The following is a 19,408-nucleotide window of genomic DNA, read 5'->3' on the forward strand; positions in this document are numbered from 1 at the left end:
TATCATTCTGATCATCATGTGGAACATCATCAAATTCTGGTACACCATCACCATCATTATCAAATTCTGGTGCATCACCATCTTCATTTGGTTGTACCTCCTCAACACCATCAAATGTTGCTTCAACATTCTCATTTGTTGGCTGCTCAATAGGAATGGGAATAGACACAAAAGAAACATCAGTAGTATCAAAAGACAACGTAGGAGTAGAATTGTACCTTGTACTTAGAAGTTCTGAGCCCATCTCATGCTCAAAGAATACTACATCTCTGCTTCTCACTACCTTCTTCTTCTCTGGATCATAAAGTATAAAACCATACTCCTCATCACCATAGCCAATAAATACACAAGGATTAGTCTTGGAATCAAGCTTTGATCTCTGTTCTTTTGGCACATGCATTTATGCCTTGCATCCAAAGACTCTCAAATGTGAATAAGAAGGATCTCTACCCTTCCATGCTCTATCGGGTATCTCAAGGCCAAGAGGAATTGATGGTGAACGATTGATCAAGTACACTGAAGTATTAACAACTTCAGCCCAAAATGTCTTTGGAAGATTAGACATTCTAAGCATACATCTCACTTTCTCCACAATTGTTCTGTTCATTCTCTCTGCTACACCATTGTGTTGAGGGGTGCCGGGCACAGTTTTTACATGTCTAATTCCATGGTGTGAACAATAATTCTCAAAATCTTTAGAAGTGTACTCACCACCATTGTCAGATCGAAGACACTTCAATTTTCTTTCTGTCTCCCTTTCTACCATGACATGAAACTTCTTGAAAGTTTCAAACACTTCACTCTTTGTCTTCAACATGTAAACCCAAGTTCTTCGAGTAGCATCATTAATAAAAGTGACAAAATATTTACTACCACCAAGAGACTCCACCTCTAAAGGACCACAAACGTCAGAGTGTATCAACTCCAACTTTCCTTCCTTCTTTGTAGACTTCTTAAAAAAGGAAGCTCTATGTTGCTTTCCTGCTAAGCAATAATCACAAGGGTCAAAAGAAACAGATTTATCAACAGAAATAAGAGATTTACCTGCCAAAAGCTTTAACCCTTTATCTGTCATGTGTCCCAATCTTCTATGCCACAAATTTGGAGAGTTCTTTTCTTCGACTGCATTTAGCTCACCAGAACATACACTCAAGTATGTTTTATACAAAGAACAACACAAATCGCCTCGAGCAACTGTCAATGAACCCTTGGACAATCTCCATTTGCCATCTCCAAAGGTATGTCTGAATCCTTCTTGATCAAGAACATTTGCAGACAACAAGTTAAGGCGTAAATCAGGAATATGGCGCACATTCTTCAATATAAGCATGCACCCAACACTTGTCTTCACCCGAATATCACCCATGCCAACAATGCTTGCTGAACTCTGATTTCCCATCTTGACACCACCAAAATCTCTTGCTTTGTAGTTCAAGAAGTATTCCTTTCTAGGAACACAATGATAAGAAGCTCCTGTATCAACAAGCCACTGTGTGTCTGAACCATCAACATGATGACATTCACTAGTTGCACAAATCAAAGCAACACCATCATCACTTTTAGAAGTGACAGCTGTAGTATTTTTGTCATCTCCCTCCTTCTGAGAATCTTGCTTCTTGCTTTGTTCTCTTTTCCAACGGTAGCAGTATTTCTTTATGTGACCTGGTTTGTTGCAGTGATGACATACCATAGGCTCTTTCCCATCTCTGGACTTAGACCTACCTCTTGAGTTACCACGCCTCTTTGGACCTCTACTCTTGCCTCTACCTCTATTCTCAACAACAAGAGCTTATGAATTATCAACTCCCATCTCCTTTATTCTTATCTCTTCATTAAACATACTCTCTTTGATCACATCCAAAGAATTTACACCATCTGGAGCAGAGTTACTAATAGTCACAACAAGAGTTTCCCAACTATCTGGCAATGAACTCAACAGAAATAAAGTCTGCAACTCATCATCAAGAATAATCTTCATAGTGGTAAGTTTGTTGATTATATCTTGAAAATCACTAAGATGTTCATAAACTGACTTCCCACTTTTCAACTTCAAATTAACAAGCCTCTTAATCAAAGAAGCCTTATTATGAGCAGTCTTTCTTTCATAAAGACCCTCTAATTTCTTCCACAAATCATATGGGTCGGACTCTTGAGAAACATGGTTGAAAATGCTAATATCAACCCATTGTCTAATAGTCCCCAATGTCTTTCTTTTCAATTTTTCCCATTCTCTATCTTCCATCTTTTCAGGTTTAACTGGTTTAGACACACTACCATCCTCTTTAATTTCTGTATCAATTGGGTCATACAAGTCTTTGCAATAAAGCAAATCTTCCATCATAGGTCTCCATATAGAATAATTGGTTGATGTCAATTTAACCATGGAACTATTACTGCTATTAGACTCCATAGCTAACTTCAAAATTAACCTTGCCCTGATACCAATTGAAGGACCCAAAAGACGGGTTACCAATAACAACAATCAAATACGCGGAATACCAATAACAACACCACAAGGATCAATCTAACAAACAATCAACCAAATCACAAACCAAGTCCAAATCAAAACAGCAACTATAACCACAAGAATGGAAATCCAAAACCACAAGCAACAACACAAGATTTATACGTGGAAAACCTCTTCGGTGTGAAGAGTAAAAACCACGAGACGTTTGAGGAGTCCACCCTACTTCTCTTATTATGATAAAATTGAGGGCAAAACAAACCCAACAAAGTTATTACAAAAGGTTTATAACCCACCAACAATCATGAAACAATAAGAGATTTCAAGAAGTAGACAAATACCAAGAAAGAGAAGAAATCAGTCTACAATCTGCCCCAACTCCGAACAGACTTTTTCGACCTCCGAACGGCGATCCCAACGGTGAGAACAATGAACAATATGTCTAGAAGCTCTTGTCCAAAAATCGTGACGATCCGACGGTTCAATCTCCGGGAATCGACAAAAACGTGAACTGACCTAATGAGAGAAAATGTCAAATCCGAAAATCTCCTTTTGGTGTGTCTTTTCTTCTTCCTTCACTTGTCTTAAATAATATGACCACTCATACACTTAAATACATATTAACTTAGCTTCTCTAAGAAGCCAAAATTAATATTAAATGGACCTTAAATATGGGCTGGACCCATAACAGTCATTTCTCTCTCTGCAATCTATATTTAGAATATTTTTTTTAGATTAAACCAGATTTTAGAATTTTTACTAATGCCATAATAGATTATTTATGTAACAAAATCAACAGTAGTTAACTTTTAATTCATTTTAGGTGTGATTTTACTAATTGAGATAAGTAATAGATCATGAGTTAAATACATAAATTTTGGATCGATCATGAGTCAAATGATGCATTTTGAAAAAAGAAAAAAGAAAAAAGGGTTAGTTGAGTAATTTGGCAAATATATTTATACTAGTTTGGAATTTGTAAGGAAAAAAGAGAGTTGAGAGTTTGACTTTGATTAATTTACTTTGTATCCATTTGTGAAAATGCAGTAGGGGAAGTCAAAGTACTGGCTTGTTCTGAGTTAGTGTGTATGAATGCCTCCATTTTCATTAAATTGCCTCTCTTTCTGTTCAATTTTCTACTTTCAAAAGGGTACATTCCAGATTAAGATTCAAGTCTACACATTTGTTGTAACTAATACTCCTACTGTACTAAGTTAATGGAGACTTGTGGAAAGTGAATAAATAAATAAATAAGCGCCTATATTTAGATTCAAGAAATTATGGAAATGATTGATGAAATACTACCAAAATAAATACTAGCCAATAGTAGGGACCGACGGATACAACAAAGAACCGAGTTGGTATATGTTGGGTGTTTACTTCCAACTGGAAAATACTCAATAAATACCTTAATATATCAACTTTCGTACTACTCTAAAACATTATTTATTAATACTAAAATCATTCACATTGCATTTAATTTTTCTTATAGTTTTTTCTTCAAATTTTAATAATAACACAACCCAAATTTTTACACAGCAATTAAAGTTTTTCTAGGTCTCTTGATGTGAGAAATTAAAAGGAGGAGGATATATGAAATTGGTTCTATTGAATTTGGTGGTATGTAAAGCACATAAAAATTTGGTTTACCTATTGTCTATGCATCTTTCAAGTAACCATTATGGCTGATATGTAATGAGATTATACAAGAAATGAAGTGTGAAGTTGGATGGTTTTGATGTAAAAAAAATTAAATGTTTCGTATTTTTATATTTTAAAGGATTATGAATGTAATTAACTTGGTTTCAAAAAAAAGAAAAGAATGTAATTAACTCTAATATATTGAAAGTCTTTTAATTTGGTTGAGCAAAATTGATTGTTATCCCGAATTTACATTTTTGTATAATTAACTATATGAACTTACTTAGAGTAATATATGGTAACCTCAAATTGTTTAAATGATCTTTTGGAGTCTTTAAACTTATTTAAGTGATAGATTAAATTTGAACTTATTTAATGTGTAAACTACTTACTGGATAATCATATTATTTTAAATAAATTTAGGGGAGACTAATGATACACTGGGGAGTGAATTAGTTTTTTGGAATCTAAGTTTGGGTAGTCCTAATATTAAAGTAAAGAAAAAGAAAAAGAAAAAGAGAAAATTAATAGCAAGTTAAGTGAGCGTTGAGTGACGTGTGTATGTCATTTAATCTTCTCATCTGCCACCTTCATTGCTCCCGGTCCCCTTCGTCTTTTATATCTTCGCCCTCCTTTCCCCTTCCTTCCTACTAACCTAATTTCTTCATTTTCTTGTACAAAACAAAACAAAACAAAATGCCCCAAATATTGCCTGATTTCTCCAATTCTGTAAAGCTCAAGTATGTCAAACTTGGCTATCAGTATCTTGTTAATCACATTCTCTATCTTCTCTTGATTCCTGTAATGGCTGCTATTTCCATTGAGGTTCTCCGTTTAGGCCCTTCTGAGCTCTTGAACCTTTGGAGATCACTTCATTTTGATCTTGTTCAAATTCTATGTTCTTCTTTTTTCATCATCTTTGTTGCTACTGTTTACTTCATGTCCAAACCAAGAACTATTTATCTCGTTGATTATGCTTGTTATAAACCCCCCGTTACTTGCCGAGTTCCTTTCTCCACTTTCATGGAGCATTCCAGGCTTATTTTGAAAGATAATCCCAAAAGTGTTGAGTTTCAGATGAGGATTCTTGAACGCTCCGGCCTCGGGGAAGAAACTTGTCTTCCTCCTGCTATTCATTATATTCCTCCTAAACCGACCATGGAGGCTGCCAGAGGAGAAGCTGAACTTGTTATTTTCTCTGCCGTCGATGCTCTTTTTCAGAAAACTGGCTTGAAGCCTAAAGATATTGACATTTTAATTGTAAATTGCAGTCTTTTCTCTCCTACGCCGTCTCTTTCTGCTATGGTTATTAACAAGTACAAGTTAAGAAGCAACATTAAGAGCTTCAATCTTTCCGGTATGGGATGCAGCGCTGGTTTAATCTCAATTGATTTAGCTCGTGATCTTCTTCAAGTTCATCCCAATTCTAATGCCGTAGTTGTTAGCACTGAGATCATCACTCCAAACTACTACCAAGGAAATGAGCGAGCTATGCTTCTGCCGAATTGTCTATTCCGGATGGGCGGCGCCGCTATTCTCTTGTCCAACCGCCGGTCTCAGCGGTGGCGAGCCAAGTACAGGCTCGTACACGTTGTTCGGACTCACAAAGGTGCAGACGACAAAGCGTTCAGGTGTGTGTATGAGGAGGAAGATAAAGAAGGGAAAGTAGGAATCAATTTATCTAAAGACTTGATGGCTATAGCTGGTGAAGCTTTGAAATCAAACATTACAACAATTGGGCCATTAGTGCTTCCGGCATCGGAGCAAATCCTGTTTTTATTAACACTTATCGGCCGGAAAATATTCAACCCCAAATGGAAGCCGTATATTCCTGATTTCAAGCAAGCTTTTGAACATTTCTGTATACATGCCGGTGGGAGAGCTGTTATAGATGAGCTGCAAAAGAATTTACAGCTATCTGCAGAGCATGTTGAGGCATCGAGAATGACACTACACCGTTTTGGGAATACATCGTCATCCTCACTGTGGTATGAATTGAGTTACATAGAATCAAAAGGGAGGATGAAGAGAGGAGATAGAGTATGGCAGATAGCATTTGGAAGTGGATTTAAGTGTAACAGTGCAGTTTGGAAATGCAATAAAACTATAAAATCAGGGATGGATGGACCTTGGGCTGATTGCATTGATAGGTACCCTGTTCATATTCCTGAAGTTGTCAAGCTTTAAAGCAGCCTCAGAAATGGAAATTGTCATATTTATTATTATTATTATTATATTATTCATGAGTTTGCTTCTTTCTTAATATCTGTATGCTTCCTGGGAAAAAAAAAGAAAAGAAAACAAGGATTGCTTTCATAGTATTTTCTCTTCTGTATTTCTCCTCCTGTATTGTTCTTTCTTTTCTCCATACTGTATTAATTAATTATATATCTTCTTTAATCATTTTAATCACTTTTTCTTTCTTTTTTTACTAGTAACATTTAATATAACTTTCTTATGAGTTTGCATTATTTTGAACGTGTAGCCATTATTAATCTTAGGAAAACATTTATTTCATTTTTTTTCTAGGTTTTGGTCATTGAATCTATTCATGAAAAGGTAGATACAATTGAATAATATAGATGGAAGTTTAACTTGATTGGGTGAAGTTGAGCTGGTGGTATCAGCAATATTTAATGCTTATGCTTGTTTTCTGGACTGCAATCAAAGAGAAATAACTATTGTACCATTGAATTCAAGACATCAAATATATATTTGCTTGAATTGGTCAAATAACTAATTAAAGGCCTAAATATTAGTATTTGGTAAAAATATTTAATGTACATGAATTTAATCAAAACTTCAAATTTATGGAAAAAAAAAATACTATTATTTAGTATAATTTGTTTTAAGAAACAATTTACAAATTTAATATAATATTTCACAAATATAACAAAAAAAAAAAAAACTCTTAAAACTCTAAATAGTATCTTTAAAAAAAAAATCTACATAATATTATATAAAATTCAATAATAGTTTCAAAAAAAATTCAACAATCAATACAAGTCATCAAATATTTAAAATTAAGAGCATTCTTTTTTCCATTCATTTTATAGTATGTGCATAACAAAACAATTACAAATTTAACAAACTCATTCACAAATATTACAACAACAAAAAAAACTATCAAATGCTCAAAGTTCTAAATAATAGAATATAAAATTCAGTAACTAATGCAGATCATCAAATAAAATATCAAAATCATTCTTCATTCTTTGTCTTTATTTTTTAGGTATATGCAAAAAATACCAAAGTAGAGAGGCAAATATCGGAGATGGAGTGCTGGACCAACGATCCAATTACGGAGGGGTTGGCTGTCGATTTTGATTTAATCTTACTTAGGATTAGGGATTTCAATTTAGGCTTAAGAAGAAAGAGGAATTGAGGAAGAAGAACTAAATAGATTAAAAAGAGTAAGAGAGACCGATGGTTTGTTTTAGAACCTATTTAGTTTTACATTTAAATATTTACTTTTTATTTTTTTTATTTTTGTTGTAAATAAAACGATATAGTTCTGATTAAATAAAACGACGTTGTTTTACTTTAAAACATAATTAAAAAAAATAAAAATAAAATATTAAATTTAAAATCATTCTTCATCTTTAATTATAAAACCAGTAAACCCTAAACCTCCATTGATGAAGGGGGCAAAGCACTAAAACTTCAAAATTAATACCTGGATTTTTAAAAAAATACAAATGTCAGTGGGAGCAACTGCCCCCACTGCCCCCATGTTGGATTCCCCATGCTTCTACCCGATAGTATTTACTGATAGTTTTTATTATTATTCTTTTGTAGAAAAATAACACTTCATAAATTAATTAAAATCAGTTGAATATATAGACTGCTCGTATAAAGGCATGAAACGCCAAAGTGTGAAGAAGATATATATATAAGAGGAATGAATGGAAAAATCAAACCCCACGATAAGAATGAGAATTAATAATTTGTCCTACCAAGAGATTGAATTAATACAAACCTTATTCATATATCGTTTAATCAAAGCAAACTTACAACTCAAAAAATGCTGTATAAAAAGTAGACAATCTTTAACAGTCAAGCTTAAAATAAAAGTTATCAAGTGCTCACTATTAATAGCATAAATAAGACTAATTAGAAAATTGTAATCTCCATCATAATCTTGTTCAACCAATAGAGATACCAGAAAAAGAGCTTCTCTGCAAGCATCAAATAATTAAAGGGGCCAGTAAGATAATGATTTTATGGTGCAAGAAAATGATGATCGTATAATCATTTGTTAGAAAATCAATTATTAGTTTCTAACTAATAACTTTTTAATAATCGACTACTAATAAGTTTCCAATCAACAAAGGAGGATCCACACACCATCACTCACACTACAAGGTAAAATAGTTTTATGTGCAAATTAAACTCATGGATAAAAAGCGTTTTTCTTTTTGGAAGAGAAATGTAACTAAATTTACATATTACCTACCAATAAGCATATTTTTAGTACATACAATGATCATAAATTTTATATAATTTACTATTTTGTGAGTAAAATAAACTTCTACTAACTTTCATTACAAATTCTTCTCATTAATTATTATAAGTTAAAAACCTAATAGATTAAATGTAATTTAGGAGTGATAATAAAGGTAGTTAGACATGCGATATATAAAACGCATGAAATTTAATAGCAAATCTTGAAACTCAGTCCGGGGAATGACCAAATCTAACGCAGCCGCAACACTGTCGCTTCCCGTTCTACCTCCGGCAACTTCAATCGGAAATCATGCGGGTTCAAAGGGACTTATCTTTCGAAGATAACGTAGACATCAGAGTTCTCTTCAATCCAAAGCTTCGCTATGGAGCCACACCGGAGCAAGCCACTAAATCGAAGCCACCTTCCTTCTCATCGGTGCTTCAGCGGAACATACCTGTTAACCCAGAATCAACAGCCACGGTCTCTGAAATTGGGGGAATTCGCTCCATCAGAATTTCCCAAGAGGCATATGACAAACGACTTGCTATGTGTGAGCATTAGTTAATCGGTCGATTGATAATATCGAAAGGCCTTGGAAAGTGGCAGACCTAAAACAGAAGCTCAAATCGGAGTGGGGTTTACAGGAACCATGGAGATTGATATCTATAGGAAGGGGATTCTTCCAAGTTTTCTTACAATCTAGATCCGTAAAAGCTTTGGCTCTTAGCAAAGGCTTTTTAAATGTGAAACCATGAACCTTTTGTCTTCAACCATATAAGGCATATTTCGATCCGTTTGCTGCAAAATCCACACACGCGCAGATTTGGGTACGTCTCTATGCTTTACCTTGGGAATATTGGGATACCTAGATACTCTCGGATATTGCAAAAGGCTTGGGAGGCCTAATTAGATTTGATAGAGCCACCCTAGAAGGAGATTTTGGTCACTTTGCACGATTATTGATTGATGTCGATCTCATGGATGAGATAACAACCCAACTGGGTTTTGAAAGGGAGGGTAAACAACTTTGGATTGACATGGTTTGTGAAAACTTACCCAGTTTTTGCAAAGTATGCTCCAATATTGGCCATATGGCTTATGAGTGTCGGAAGAACTTGAAACCAGAAATGCTCAAACATAAGCGAATGGAGAATAACAGTCAAGTGACATTGAATGTTCGGCCCAGCTTGCCAATGAATAATAGGAGAGGCTAAGGGAATCCCAGGATTGGTCCGGAAACAGCCTTGGTGCCGGTTTCGGCTGTGCCACAAAAAATAATAAATGCTTTGGAGGTCAATAATCAGATTAAATTTGAGCCATACCTATATATGGAAGTGGGAGGAACTATTCAGTCTGCTTCTAGTAATGGTTTAGTTGAGGATGTGGAACTATAGAAGGATCCTGCAATAGACCACCGTCACCAGGCAACTCAAACATCGTTGTTGCTACAAATGCCTCACCTACTGATGTTTGAAGGAGCAAGGACTACACCTCTCCTTCGGTTAGTTGGGTAGATCAAGTTGAATTGGAGAATCAGGCGGAATGGGAAACTGTGACATCAAAAGCACAAAAGGGGTAGCCTCGAGTTACTACGACTGACAGTGCTCCAACTTGTACTAAACGGACCAGTAAATTACATGCTCATGTTAAATGACAGTTCTTTACTAGAATTACAGGGGTATCATAAACATGGATACACAGAGCTATCTTTATAGTTTATGCCAGCTCACAAGCCTCGAGTTACTACGACTGACAGTGCTCCATTGATCAACGATTTTGGGATCGTCTGAATATGCAATTTCTTGCTCATAATCAAAAGGATCGTAAGACTCTCTGGTTGTTCAAATCAGGCCATCTAAACTATTCTATCTCGGTTACTACTAGTTGGGAGAAATTTATTTTTGCATTATTTATGGGAGAATCTGGGCTAATCGGTGGAAACCATGTATGAGGAGATACTGTCATTTGATTTGGCAGCTCCGGGGAATTGGCTAGTTGCTGGCGATTTTAATACGGTTTTGGGCACCCATGAGAAGTCTGGTAGTCCTCCTACGTAGAGACCATGCCAGGACTTTCGTGAATTCATTAATTTTGAGGAATGGCATGAGGTAAATATAGCAGGATCCTTCTTTACCTGGTCAAATGGATGGTAGGCTTAGGCTAGAGTGGATTGCGGGTTTGACAAGGTACTGATATCTGAAGATTTCGCTGATTTATGGTCGTATAATTGCACAGTGCTGAAGAGGCACCATTCTGATCACCATCCTTTGTTATTTCGATATTATCAGAATATTAATAGGTTGTCCCATTTCTATTTTCAAGCCATATGGGTTTCTCATCCGGGTCTCAAAATGATTACTAGGATGGAACTCACCCACACATTGGTCTGACACACCTCTTGTGCCACAAACTTCATGGTCTCAGGCCGATTCTGTACTTATGGAACAAGGAAGTTTTTGGCCATATTGAAAGTAATATCATTGCCAGGGAATGGAAATTGAATAAGATTCAGCTTGAGATTGCTAACAATGATTTTACCTCTATGCTTCATAATCAGGACCTTCAGGCCCACGTTTGGCTTGATTTTCACCTCTTAGAGAAGGAAACATACCTAAAAGAGAAGAGCAGAGTCACTTGGCTCGCCTCCGGAGGTAGAAATAGTGCCTTTTTCCATCGAATGACTGCTCACTGTAAAGCTTTGAACAACGTTTTGGCTATGATGATAGATGATGCACTTTCTACTGATGATGCACAAATCGCAAATCATATTTCTGATTTTTATGCGACATTTTTTTTTAACCTGGCCACTTTAGTGGAAGATTTATCCAAAATTCGGGAGGTTATACCTCATTTGGTGATGCAGCAAATGAATAAAGAGCTCCTACATTGTCCGTCTGCAATGGAGATCCGACAGAATGTAATGTCCATGAGTCCAAATAGCATGCCTGCCCTAGATGGCTTCACGAGTAAACTTTTCTAATCCTTTTGGGATATTGTGGGTCCGAATCTCTGCACTATAGTTCAATGGTTCTTTGAACATGCATGGTCACCACGGGACTGAACTCAAACTTAATGGCACTCATACAAAAGGTTGATGGTGCTCTGTGAATTAAGCAATATAAACCCATAGTTATGAGCAATTTCAGTTTTAAGGTCATATCCTGGATTCTGGAAGACAGGTTGGATGAAGTGGCGTGCACGGTGATCTCTCATAATCAATTTGGTTTCATTAAAGGCGGGCACATTCATTAGTGCATTGCATTAGTGTCTGAGGGAGTGAATACGCTTCAGAAAAAGTGTTTTGGGGGTAATATGGGTTTGAAGATAGACATAAAAAAGGCTTTTGATACCCTTGACATGAACTTTCTCTTATCGGTTCTTGAGGAATTCAGGTTTTCACTACAGTTTCGTGATAGGATACTAAACATCTTATCTTCAGCTCGCATCTCTGTAATGACATCAGTAGGTATAAATGGGTATTTTGCTTACTCTAGATGGGTGAGATAAGGAGATTTGTTGTCCCCGGTACTATTTAGCCTTACGAAGGATTTTTTGAGCAGATTTCTAAGACAACTAGTGGAGAAAGACCATCTTAACCTGTACGCTTATTCTACCTCATGCATGATGCCGACTCACCTTTTACATACGGATGACATTACCATCTTTTGTAAAGCATCTGCTGCTAATGTAAATAAAATAGCCTCGGCTTTTGCTTTTTATGGTAGCATTTTGGGGCAACAAGTAAGTTGGGAGAAATCTGAGATTTTCTTTGGGAAGCTTATCATGGCACGTCGGTGGGGTAGACTGGCAGCTATTACTGGGATCCAGCTCAGCTAGATGTCGTTTTTGTACCTTGGGGTGCCGTTGTTTGTTGGGGCACCTAGGGCATCACATCTCCAAGGGATTGCGGATAAAATTACATGGACCTTTTCCCGATGGAAAGGCATTGTCCTGACAATGGCGGGCCATTTGAGTTTGGTGAAGGCTCTTATAACAGGTTCTTTCACACAAATGGCCTTCCGGCCTTATCAAAAAATTAATTTGTTGCATAAATTTTTTTGTGTGGTCGGGTTCAATAATAGGAAAGAAGCTTATAACTCCGCCTTGGGATATTTGCACTCAGTCTCAAACGGCTTGAAATTTGGAATCCATTGCTTATAGGAAAGTTGGCATGGGGCATCTTAGCAGAACCTTCACTTTGTTACATCGTTCTATGAACACGTTTCTTGAATTTGGCAGGTTTACCCAGGAATGTAGCTTCTTGTAAGTCTATCTGGTGTTTAATAAAACTTGCATACTATCTAATTAGAGGGAACTACAAGTGGTTAATTGGGGAGTCTTCAAGTCTAAAATTATTGAACTTGGAGTGGCTTATCCCAACTGTGGCAGCGCGGACTGGCCTGAGTTTATCGGAGTGGGCAAAATTCAAGGATAGTGTGGCTGATATAAGATATCATGACTCATGGATTAATCTGCCAAACTTATCACCTGCTACTGTTGCCGCGATACAGAAGGTTAAATGCAGTGCAGAACCTGCTGATACATGTATATGGAGGCCTGCATCTAATGACAGGTTCACTGTAGCTTTGTTCTACCGATGGCTACTAAATTCGCATGTGCTATATCTAATCCGACATATCTGGTAGTCCCAAATCCCGCCATTTCATTCTCTTATTTTTTTTAGTGAACCTTCAAACATAGAATTCTGACTCATGACATGCTTCAAGCCCGTGGAGTGTCACTGGTCTCCTAATGCTGTTTCTGTTTGGCTCACGAGGAAACAATCAACCACATTATGGTGAGCTGCGAGTTTGCTAATCAACTTTGGCAGAGAATCACAGCTTTGTTCGGACAAGCGTATCATAGACACAGTTCATCTCCAGAACATGGTTTTATAGGTTCTAAACTTGCAATTTAGCTCGCTAATCTTGGCATTGTGGCAAAGCGCAATAGTACATATCATTTGGGTGATTTGGCGTGCTCGAAATGCAAACTTCTTTGATAATGTCTCCCTAAATATCCATAATTCTCTTTGCCTGCTTTGGGCCCGAACTCGACAGTCGGATTTAATTGGTAAAGGAACTGTATGGAATTCGATAGTGGAGCGGCAATTGTTAAGCTCTCTGGCTTTGAAACCACGATTATCAAGGGCTCCACATATCATCCCAGTTCATTGGCAGGCCCCTACACACAGCTGGATTAAGGCAAACACAGAAGCATCAACTATGTGTTCTTCCTCCAAAACAGGCTATGACAGAATATTTGGAGATGAATTTGGTCAACCATTTGGCATGTTTGCATTCCAATCCAAGCTCTCTTTTGCCCATATGGCGGAACTGTAGGCTATTATAGTAGCAATTCGACATGCTTGCTCATAGGGGTGGCTTAACATTTGGCTGGAGAGTGATTCACCTTATGTTGTTGCGGTCCTGCACTTCGGTACACGACTGGTTCTATGGCAACTTCACACTGATTGGACTACCTACCTCAGGCTTCTCCCGTTGATGCATCTAGTGGGTTCGCATATCTTCTATAAGGGAATCCATTGTTGGTCCCTTATAACGTGACAAGGTTATTCCAAGGGGGGGGATAGGAACTATTTAAAATTTTGTCTGTTAAGGCTGACTTCTTTTCTTAAGAAAAGGTTTACACAGCGGCGCTAAGTAATTCTAAGACACAAGCTTAGTCAACTTGTGACTAAGTCTGTTTCTTTCCTTGAGTCAGGAGATAGCACTTAGAGTCTATTCCTCAACTCAGCTTCTTAGTGCACTCAACTCAGCGTGAGTTCGTTACTTAGTCAGTTTTATAGCAAGCAATATATAAAGGAGTTTAAGGGTTAGAAATATGTTACTCAGCAGACATATCCTGGTTCGGCCTCTCCGCCTACGTCCAGTCCCCGGAACGCGTTCTGAGCTTTTTGAATTCTCTACTGAGCTCTTTAAAGGTAGAGCACGAAACCTTTTACAATAGAAGCTGAGTATACAAGAGTACCTTCCTCTATACCTCTACTCACTCCTATAACTACCGCTGAGTACTATAACCGAGTACTCAGCCTCTCCTTTCTATTCTTCTAGAAATGATAAAGTGTTTGTCCTAAACAACAATTGCTAAGACACTTTAGATGATTGAAATCACTTTAGACTCTTACACAATGATTGGAAATTGGTGTAAGATTTTGCTTTGCTTTTCTCACAGAACTTCGAGTATGAATTTGGTCAGCGTTTCAACTAATTGAAGATCTGCATCGAATGAAGCAAATAAGAGGCCTATTTATAGTGACACTTGAGGCACCGGTGATTTCGAATTTCGAAATAACCGTTGGAGGCAAACGGCTTCCTGTCGTTGTCACTCAGGATGTGCTCAGTGTCGTTGGCCAATGAGATTCTTGCATCTTCTGTCTACGGCAGTGCTCAGCAGCTTTTCATCAGATAAACAGAATGTTTCGACATTTATGGCAAAGTCTTCCAGATAGCTTACTGTGCCTTCTGAACTTTACCCAAAGTAGAAATACTTTGTCTAGAAGTTGATTCTGTTATGCCGCTGACCTGACTGCATTGTCGCTCAACTCAGCAGCTTCCTCTTGAAGCTTTTGTTAGAAGGCTTCTCGATCCTTCTTCATGCTGAGTCATCTTTTTACTTAATACGACTGTGTTTTAGCTTCTTGGGCCGTGAGGTCTTGATGTGTTGACTTGGGCTTGACTTTCACTTATGGGCCTTTAGACTTTTTATCTTAATGTCTTATAAATCAATAAACTCAACATTGAACAAACACATTAGTGTGAATAAATCAAAGCATTTAAATTTAATGTGTTAGAATATTTTTTATCAATTACTTAAATAATTTTGTCAAATCAAAATCATGTGGAAAGGTGTTTCAACAAACTCCTCCATTTTTATGTTGGCAAAAATATTCAGTGAAGAACTCAGTGTTGAGCTCCCCCATGATAGTTGACCTTATATTACTCAGGATACTCCCCCGTAAGGGTTGAGCTACTGACTTAGTTTTACTTTAAACATTTCAAGGTTTAATCAAGTAAGTCTAAGGTCAGTTTTCAGAAATAGGTCAACTTATGGAACATATTCTTTTTAACTCAGTTTATGCGGAAGATTTAGATATCAGAGAGCGCTAAGTATATCTTTGTTCAATGTGTTTAAGAAGACATATAAAAGAGGTCAACTTATAGATCAACACAGCATACAATCATAGAGCAATGTAGACAATTAACACAGTTGATTTAATGAAGATGCGTTAAAGTTTATAACAAAACATAAGTAAGCATCACATAAGATTGGTCAATTTTGAAAAGGTAAATGCATGCATAGTTTTGTATTCAGGGTCAGCACAACAAAAATACATAAGAGAAAGACTACAAGTTTAACAAGACTAAATCTAGCAATCCTAGTCAAGCTATTTTTTCTTGTAGTTAAGTTGGGCATCATGCTCTTTAGCTTTTCCCTTTCCCTTGAATTTTTCCTGGCTTCCTGATGCTTCCTCTGATTGTTGAGTTCTTTGAGCTTGTTCTTTCTCCCCCGATTTGCCACCATCGACAGGAGGAGGAATGAAGGTGTCGTCAATGGCAGCATGAGTTAAGCGTTTAGAGAATGCCTTAAGCCTGCGCGTGCTTTCATTAATTCCATAAAAAGCAGGAACACCCTCATCCAAGACAGAACGTGGAATTCTGATAGCTGCGGCACTGAGCATACTCAGGATATATGCTTGAGACTTTCCAACCTAGTGTATACTATCAATAAGCATGGCAAAGGCTTGATGAAACATCTTTAGCAAGGACGTGTCAAAATACTGACGTTGAGCATTTGAGTGGCGCACGTGGTTGAAGGTAACTCAAGAGTACTTCAGAATTTCATTCGTCTTGAGCTGGTCAGTTTCCATCTCTTCCTTACTCAAGTTGAGTAGACGGATAGCCTCACTGATTTCCTCAATGGAGCATTGGGAGGAGGAAGAGAGTTGCTCATTTGTTCTGGCTTGCTCAGTATGAAGCTGGATGAAAAGTTGATGAACTTCAGTAGAAGTTGCATACATTATGTTCGCAGCTGACAGTTGATGAAGTTGACCCTGTAGAGAGTTCATGTGATTGACCATGGTCAGCTAGAGTTCGGCCAGCTTTGTGATTGATTCCTGTCTGGGCTGTTGAGATTGAAGTGAAGTCATGACACTCAGAAGATCCTTAAGACCTTTGATTTCTGTGAGAAGCTGAGTGACAGACGAAAGTTGAGTTGGCTCAACAGGAACTGACCCAGCGGCATCGATATTTGTTTGATGAAGGTCCTGGAGCAAAGCTTGAGCTGAGTCAATAATTCTTCGACCAGACTCAGAGGCATTCAGATATGAGAAGGATCCATCATTATTTGGCTCAGCTGCCGGAATACGAGTAGAACCGGTTTGTGGAGGTGTTTGGTTCTGCTCAATATTAGAAGTGCCAGCATGATCAGTGGCTGGTCTTGAGTTGAGAGTTCCAGTAGAAGCTGACTGGATTATATTCTGCACTTGTATTTGTGGAAGAGGATGATCAGCAGAATGTGTTACTTGCTCAGAGTCAGGCTGAAGCTGACTGGATTTGGGAAGCTGAGGAAGTTCAGTATTGACCTGAGCAGGTATTTCCTTAGCTTGCTTAACATGTTGAGGAGCAGAAACTTTGAGCACTTGCTCGAGATCATCTTGTTTTAGAGAAGCAGTTAAGTCGGCATGTTCCTTAGGCTGAGAAACAGAGGCTTGCTTTTCCTGTTGCTCTAGTGGAGACTCAATAGGATTAGAGAAGAACCTAAACTGCACATCTGTTAGGTCAGTGATCTCATCCCTCAGAGGTGAGTCACTCATTAGATCAATGACGGGGGATCTATGTGCCTTCTTCTAAAGTCTTCTCAGTCTCTTTGTCTTTGGAGGAGAGGGGTCAGCAGGAATGGACTCAATAGAGTCAGTAGGTGAAGTTTCCCTTTGAACAATGTGTTCCTTTGCTGTTGGCTCAGCTTCTTCTTCTTCAACCTGCTCAGTGTAGGTTGTGCCATGTTGGTCAACATCTGATGGCTCATGTTGCTCATCATCCACTGTTTACTCATTATCGAACTGACCACCCAGTTCTTCTTCATCTTGTTCATCCTGTGGTTGCTCAATGTCAACGCCAAGACTTCGTGCATATTGTGAGTCAACAGGAATAACGAAGTCAGTGGGAGGTGCATTGATGGGACTTAACTCAGAAGAGATTTTCTTCTTCTTCCTCAGTGGTTGCTCATCAGTGTCCTCTTTCTCTTCTACCTCAGGCTCAGCTTTCCTTTTGAGGTTTTCCGTTGACTTAGGTCCAACCTGACCTTGTTGAATTTGGGGCTTAGTTCCTCTGGACACGAACTTAAGCTTTTTAGGTGGAGAAACAGTGTCTCTAGAGGGGCTTTGAACATCTTTCCTCTTTCTTTCCTTCTTTCCTTTACGGGTCTGCATCCCTTCGGTTTCCTGGACAGCGGCTGCTTTCCCTTTCTTGGGCACAATTGGTTGATCGTAGAATAGACCAAACAGTGCAGCTGCAGTGATCTCTGTGCCCCAAGTGTGGATTTCCTCAACCAAGCTCACCCTGTGATCCTTGAGGATTCTGGTGATAATGGAGCCTAACCTAAGTGTTCCAGTACTTATTTGAAACCCACTGATTATGAAGACAGACATGTTGATCGGCGTATAGGTCAGCATGTGCCAGATGAAGCACTGCTCAAAATTTGTCGCTGAGTTGGTGCAGTTGATCTTGGGGAAGAGGAAATTGGTCAATATGTAATGGGCCATCTTCTGATGCTGACCCATGGAGGTACTCGAAATTTTCCCTATGTGACCAGGAGGTTTACAGAACTCAACGGAGTAGTTGGTTTTATCTTGGTAACCTGATTTACGAAGTATTGCTCCTTCGTTTTTCAGCTTGAGTAGTGAGGCAAGGTAAGCAGGGTTGATGAAGATATCCTTTCCTCGAACCTTAGTGACCATGTAGTCCCGATTATCATCCGCGGCTCTTAGGTTAGCGTAGAATTCCTTCACTAACTCATGATAGGTAGCATCGCGGACTCAGAACAGCTCAGTCCAGCCGTTCTTTTTGATCCACTCACAGAAGGGTTGTTCAGCTTCCACAAAGCCCTTTGAAAACCATCGAGAGTGGTCAACCTTATACCCCCTCACACTCTCGTAAACCAGAGAGTATGTGCGTTCCATGGGTTTCTTCGCCTTATCCTGCTTTTGCTTTCCTCTCGAAGAGGCAGCTTGGTCAGCCTGGGTTTGCTTCCTCGGTGTAGTGACCTTTGAGTGGTCACGCTGACTTGTTTCTTGAGACTTGGTGGGAGTCTCTCTATGTTCCTGCTGAGCAGGGGATTGAGGGTTTTCATTGGAGCGATTATCGGTGTAACCGGCATCGGAGACATTCTGAGAATCTTTTGTCATGATTCTTAGAGAAGTTTGAGAAGTTTGGGAATTTTTAGAGAGAGTATTTGAATACCAGAGATTTCTAAGCGTAAAGAGGTAAAAGTGGGAAATCGTCCACTATTTATAGAGGTGTCGAATTGATCTGAAGCGTTAAGGTGGCCGTTTGACCTCGAGATACTCAATCGACAAGGATTCTGGCATTTATGACACATTCGGCGCATGCATTTTCTAATTATTACGCATACGTCATCCTAGGTGGCTATTTAATTCGCGTGTTATGCATTAAATTTTGCAACGGATCTTTACTCAGTATTAAGGATTTCAAACGTTTAAAGTTCTGAGTAGTCAGTGTTACGCAAAGGAATAATTCTTATGCTTAGTAGCTCAGCTTAAGATAAACACTCAGCATGTATATCTACTCAGCATGTGATAGTTATTGATTTAGCAT

General features: G+C 38.1%; 1 protein-coding gene across 1 annotated transcript; it reads left to right on the plus strand.

The window, feature by feature from the left end:
- Positions 1–4,698: 4,698 nt before the first annotated feature.
- LOC136235072 (3-ketoacyl-CoA synthase 6) lies at positions 4,699–6,517 on the plus strand. Its single transcript, XM_066024593.1, has one exon. The coding sequence runs from the start codon at positions 4,802–4,804 to the stop codon at positions 6,290–6,292; it is 1,491 nt and encodes a 496-aa protein (XP_065880665.1). The 5' UTR covers positions 4,699–4,801; the 3' UTR covers positions 6,293–6,517.
- The last annotated feature ends 12,891 nt before the right edge of the window (positions 6,518–19,408 follow it).

Source organism: Euphorbia lathyris, chromosome 1, assembly GCF_963576675.1.
Source record: "Euphorbia lathyris chromosome 1, ddEupLath1.1, whole genome shotgun sequence".
Taxonomy (NCBI): Eukaryota; Viridiplantae; Streptophyta; class Magnoliopsida; order Malpighiales; family Euphorbiaceae; genus Euphorbia; species Euphorbia lathyris.

Bases quoted from the DNA above. Each gene is read 5' to 3' on its own strand.
- LOC136235072 (XM_066024593.1), top strand. From the start codon at position 4,802: ATGCCCCAAATATTGCCTGATTTCTCCAATTCTGTAAAGCTCAAGTAT.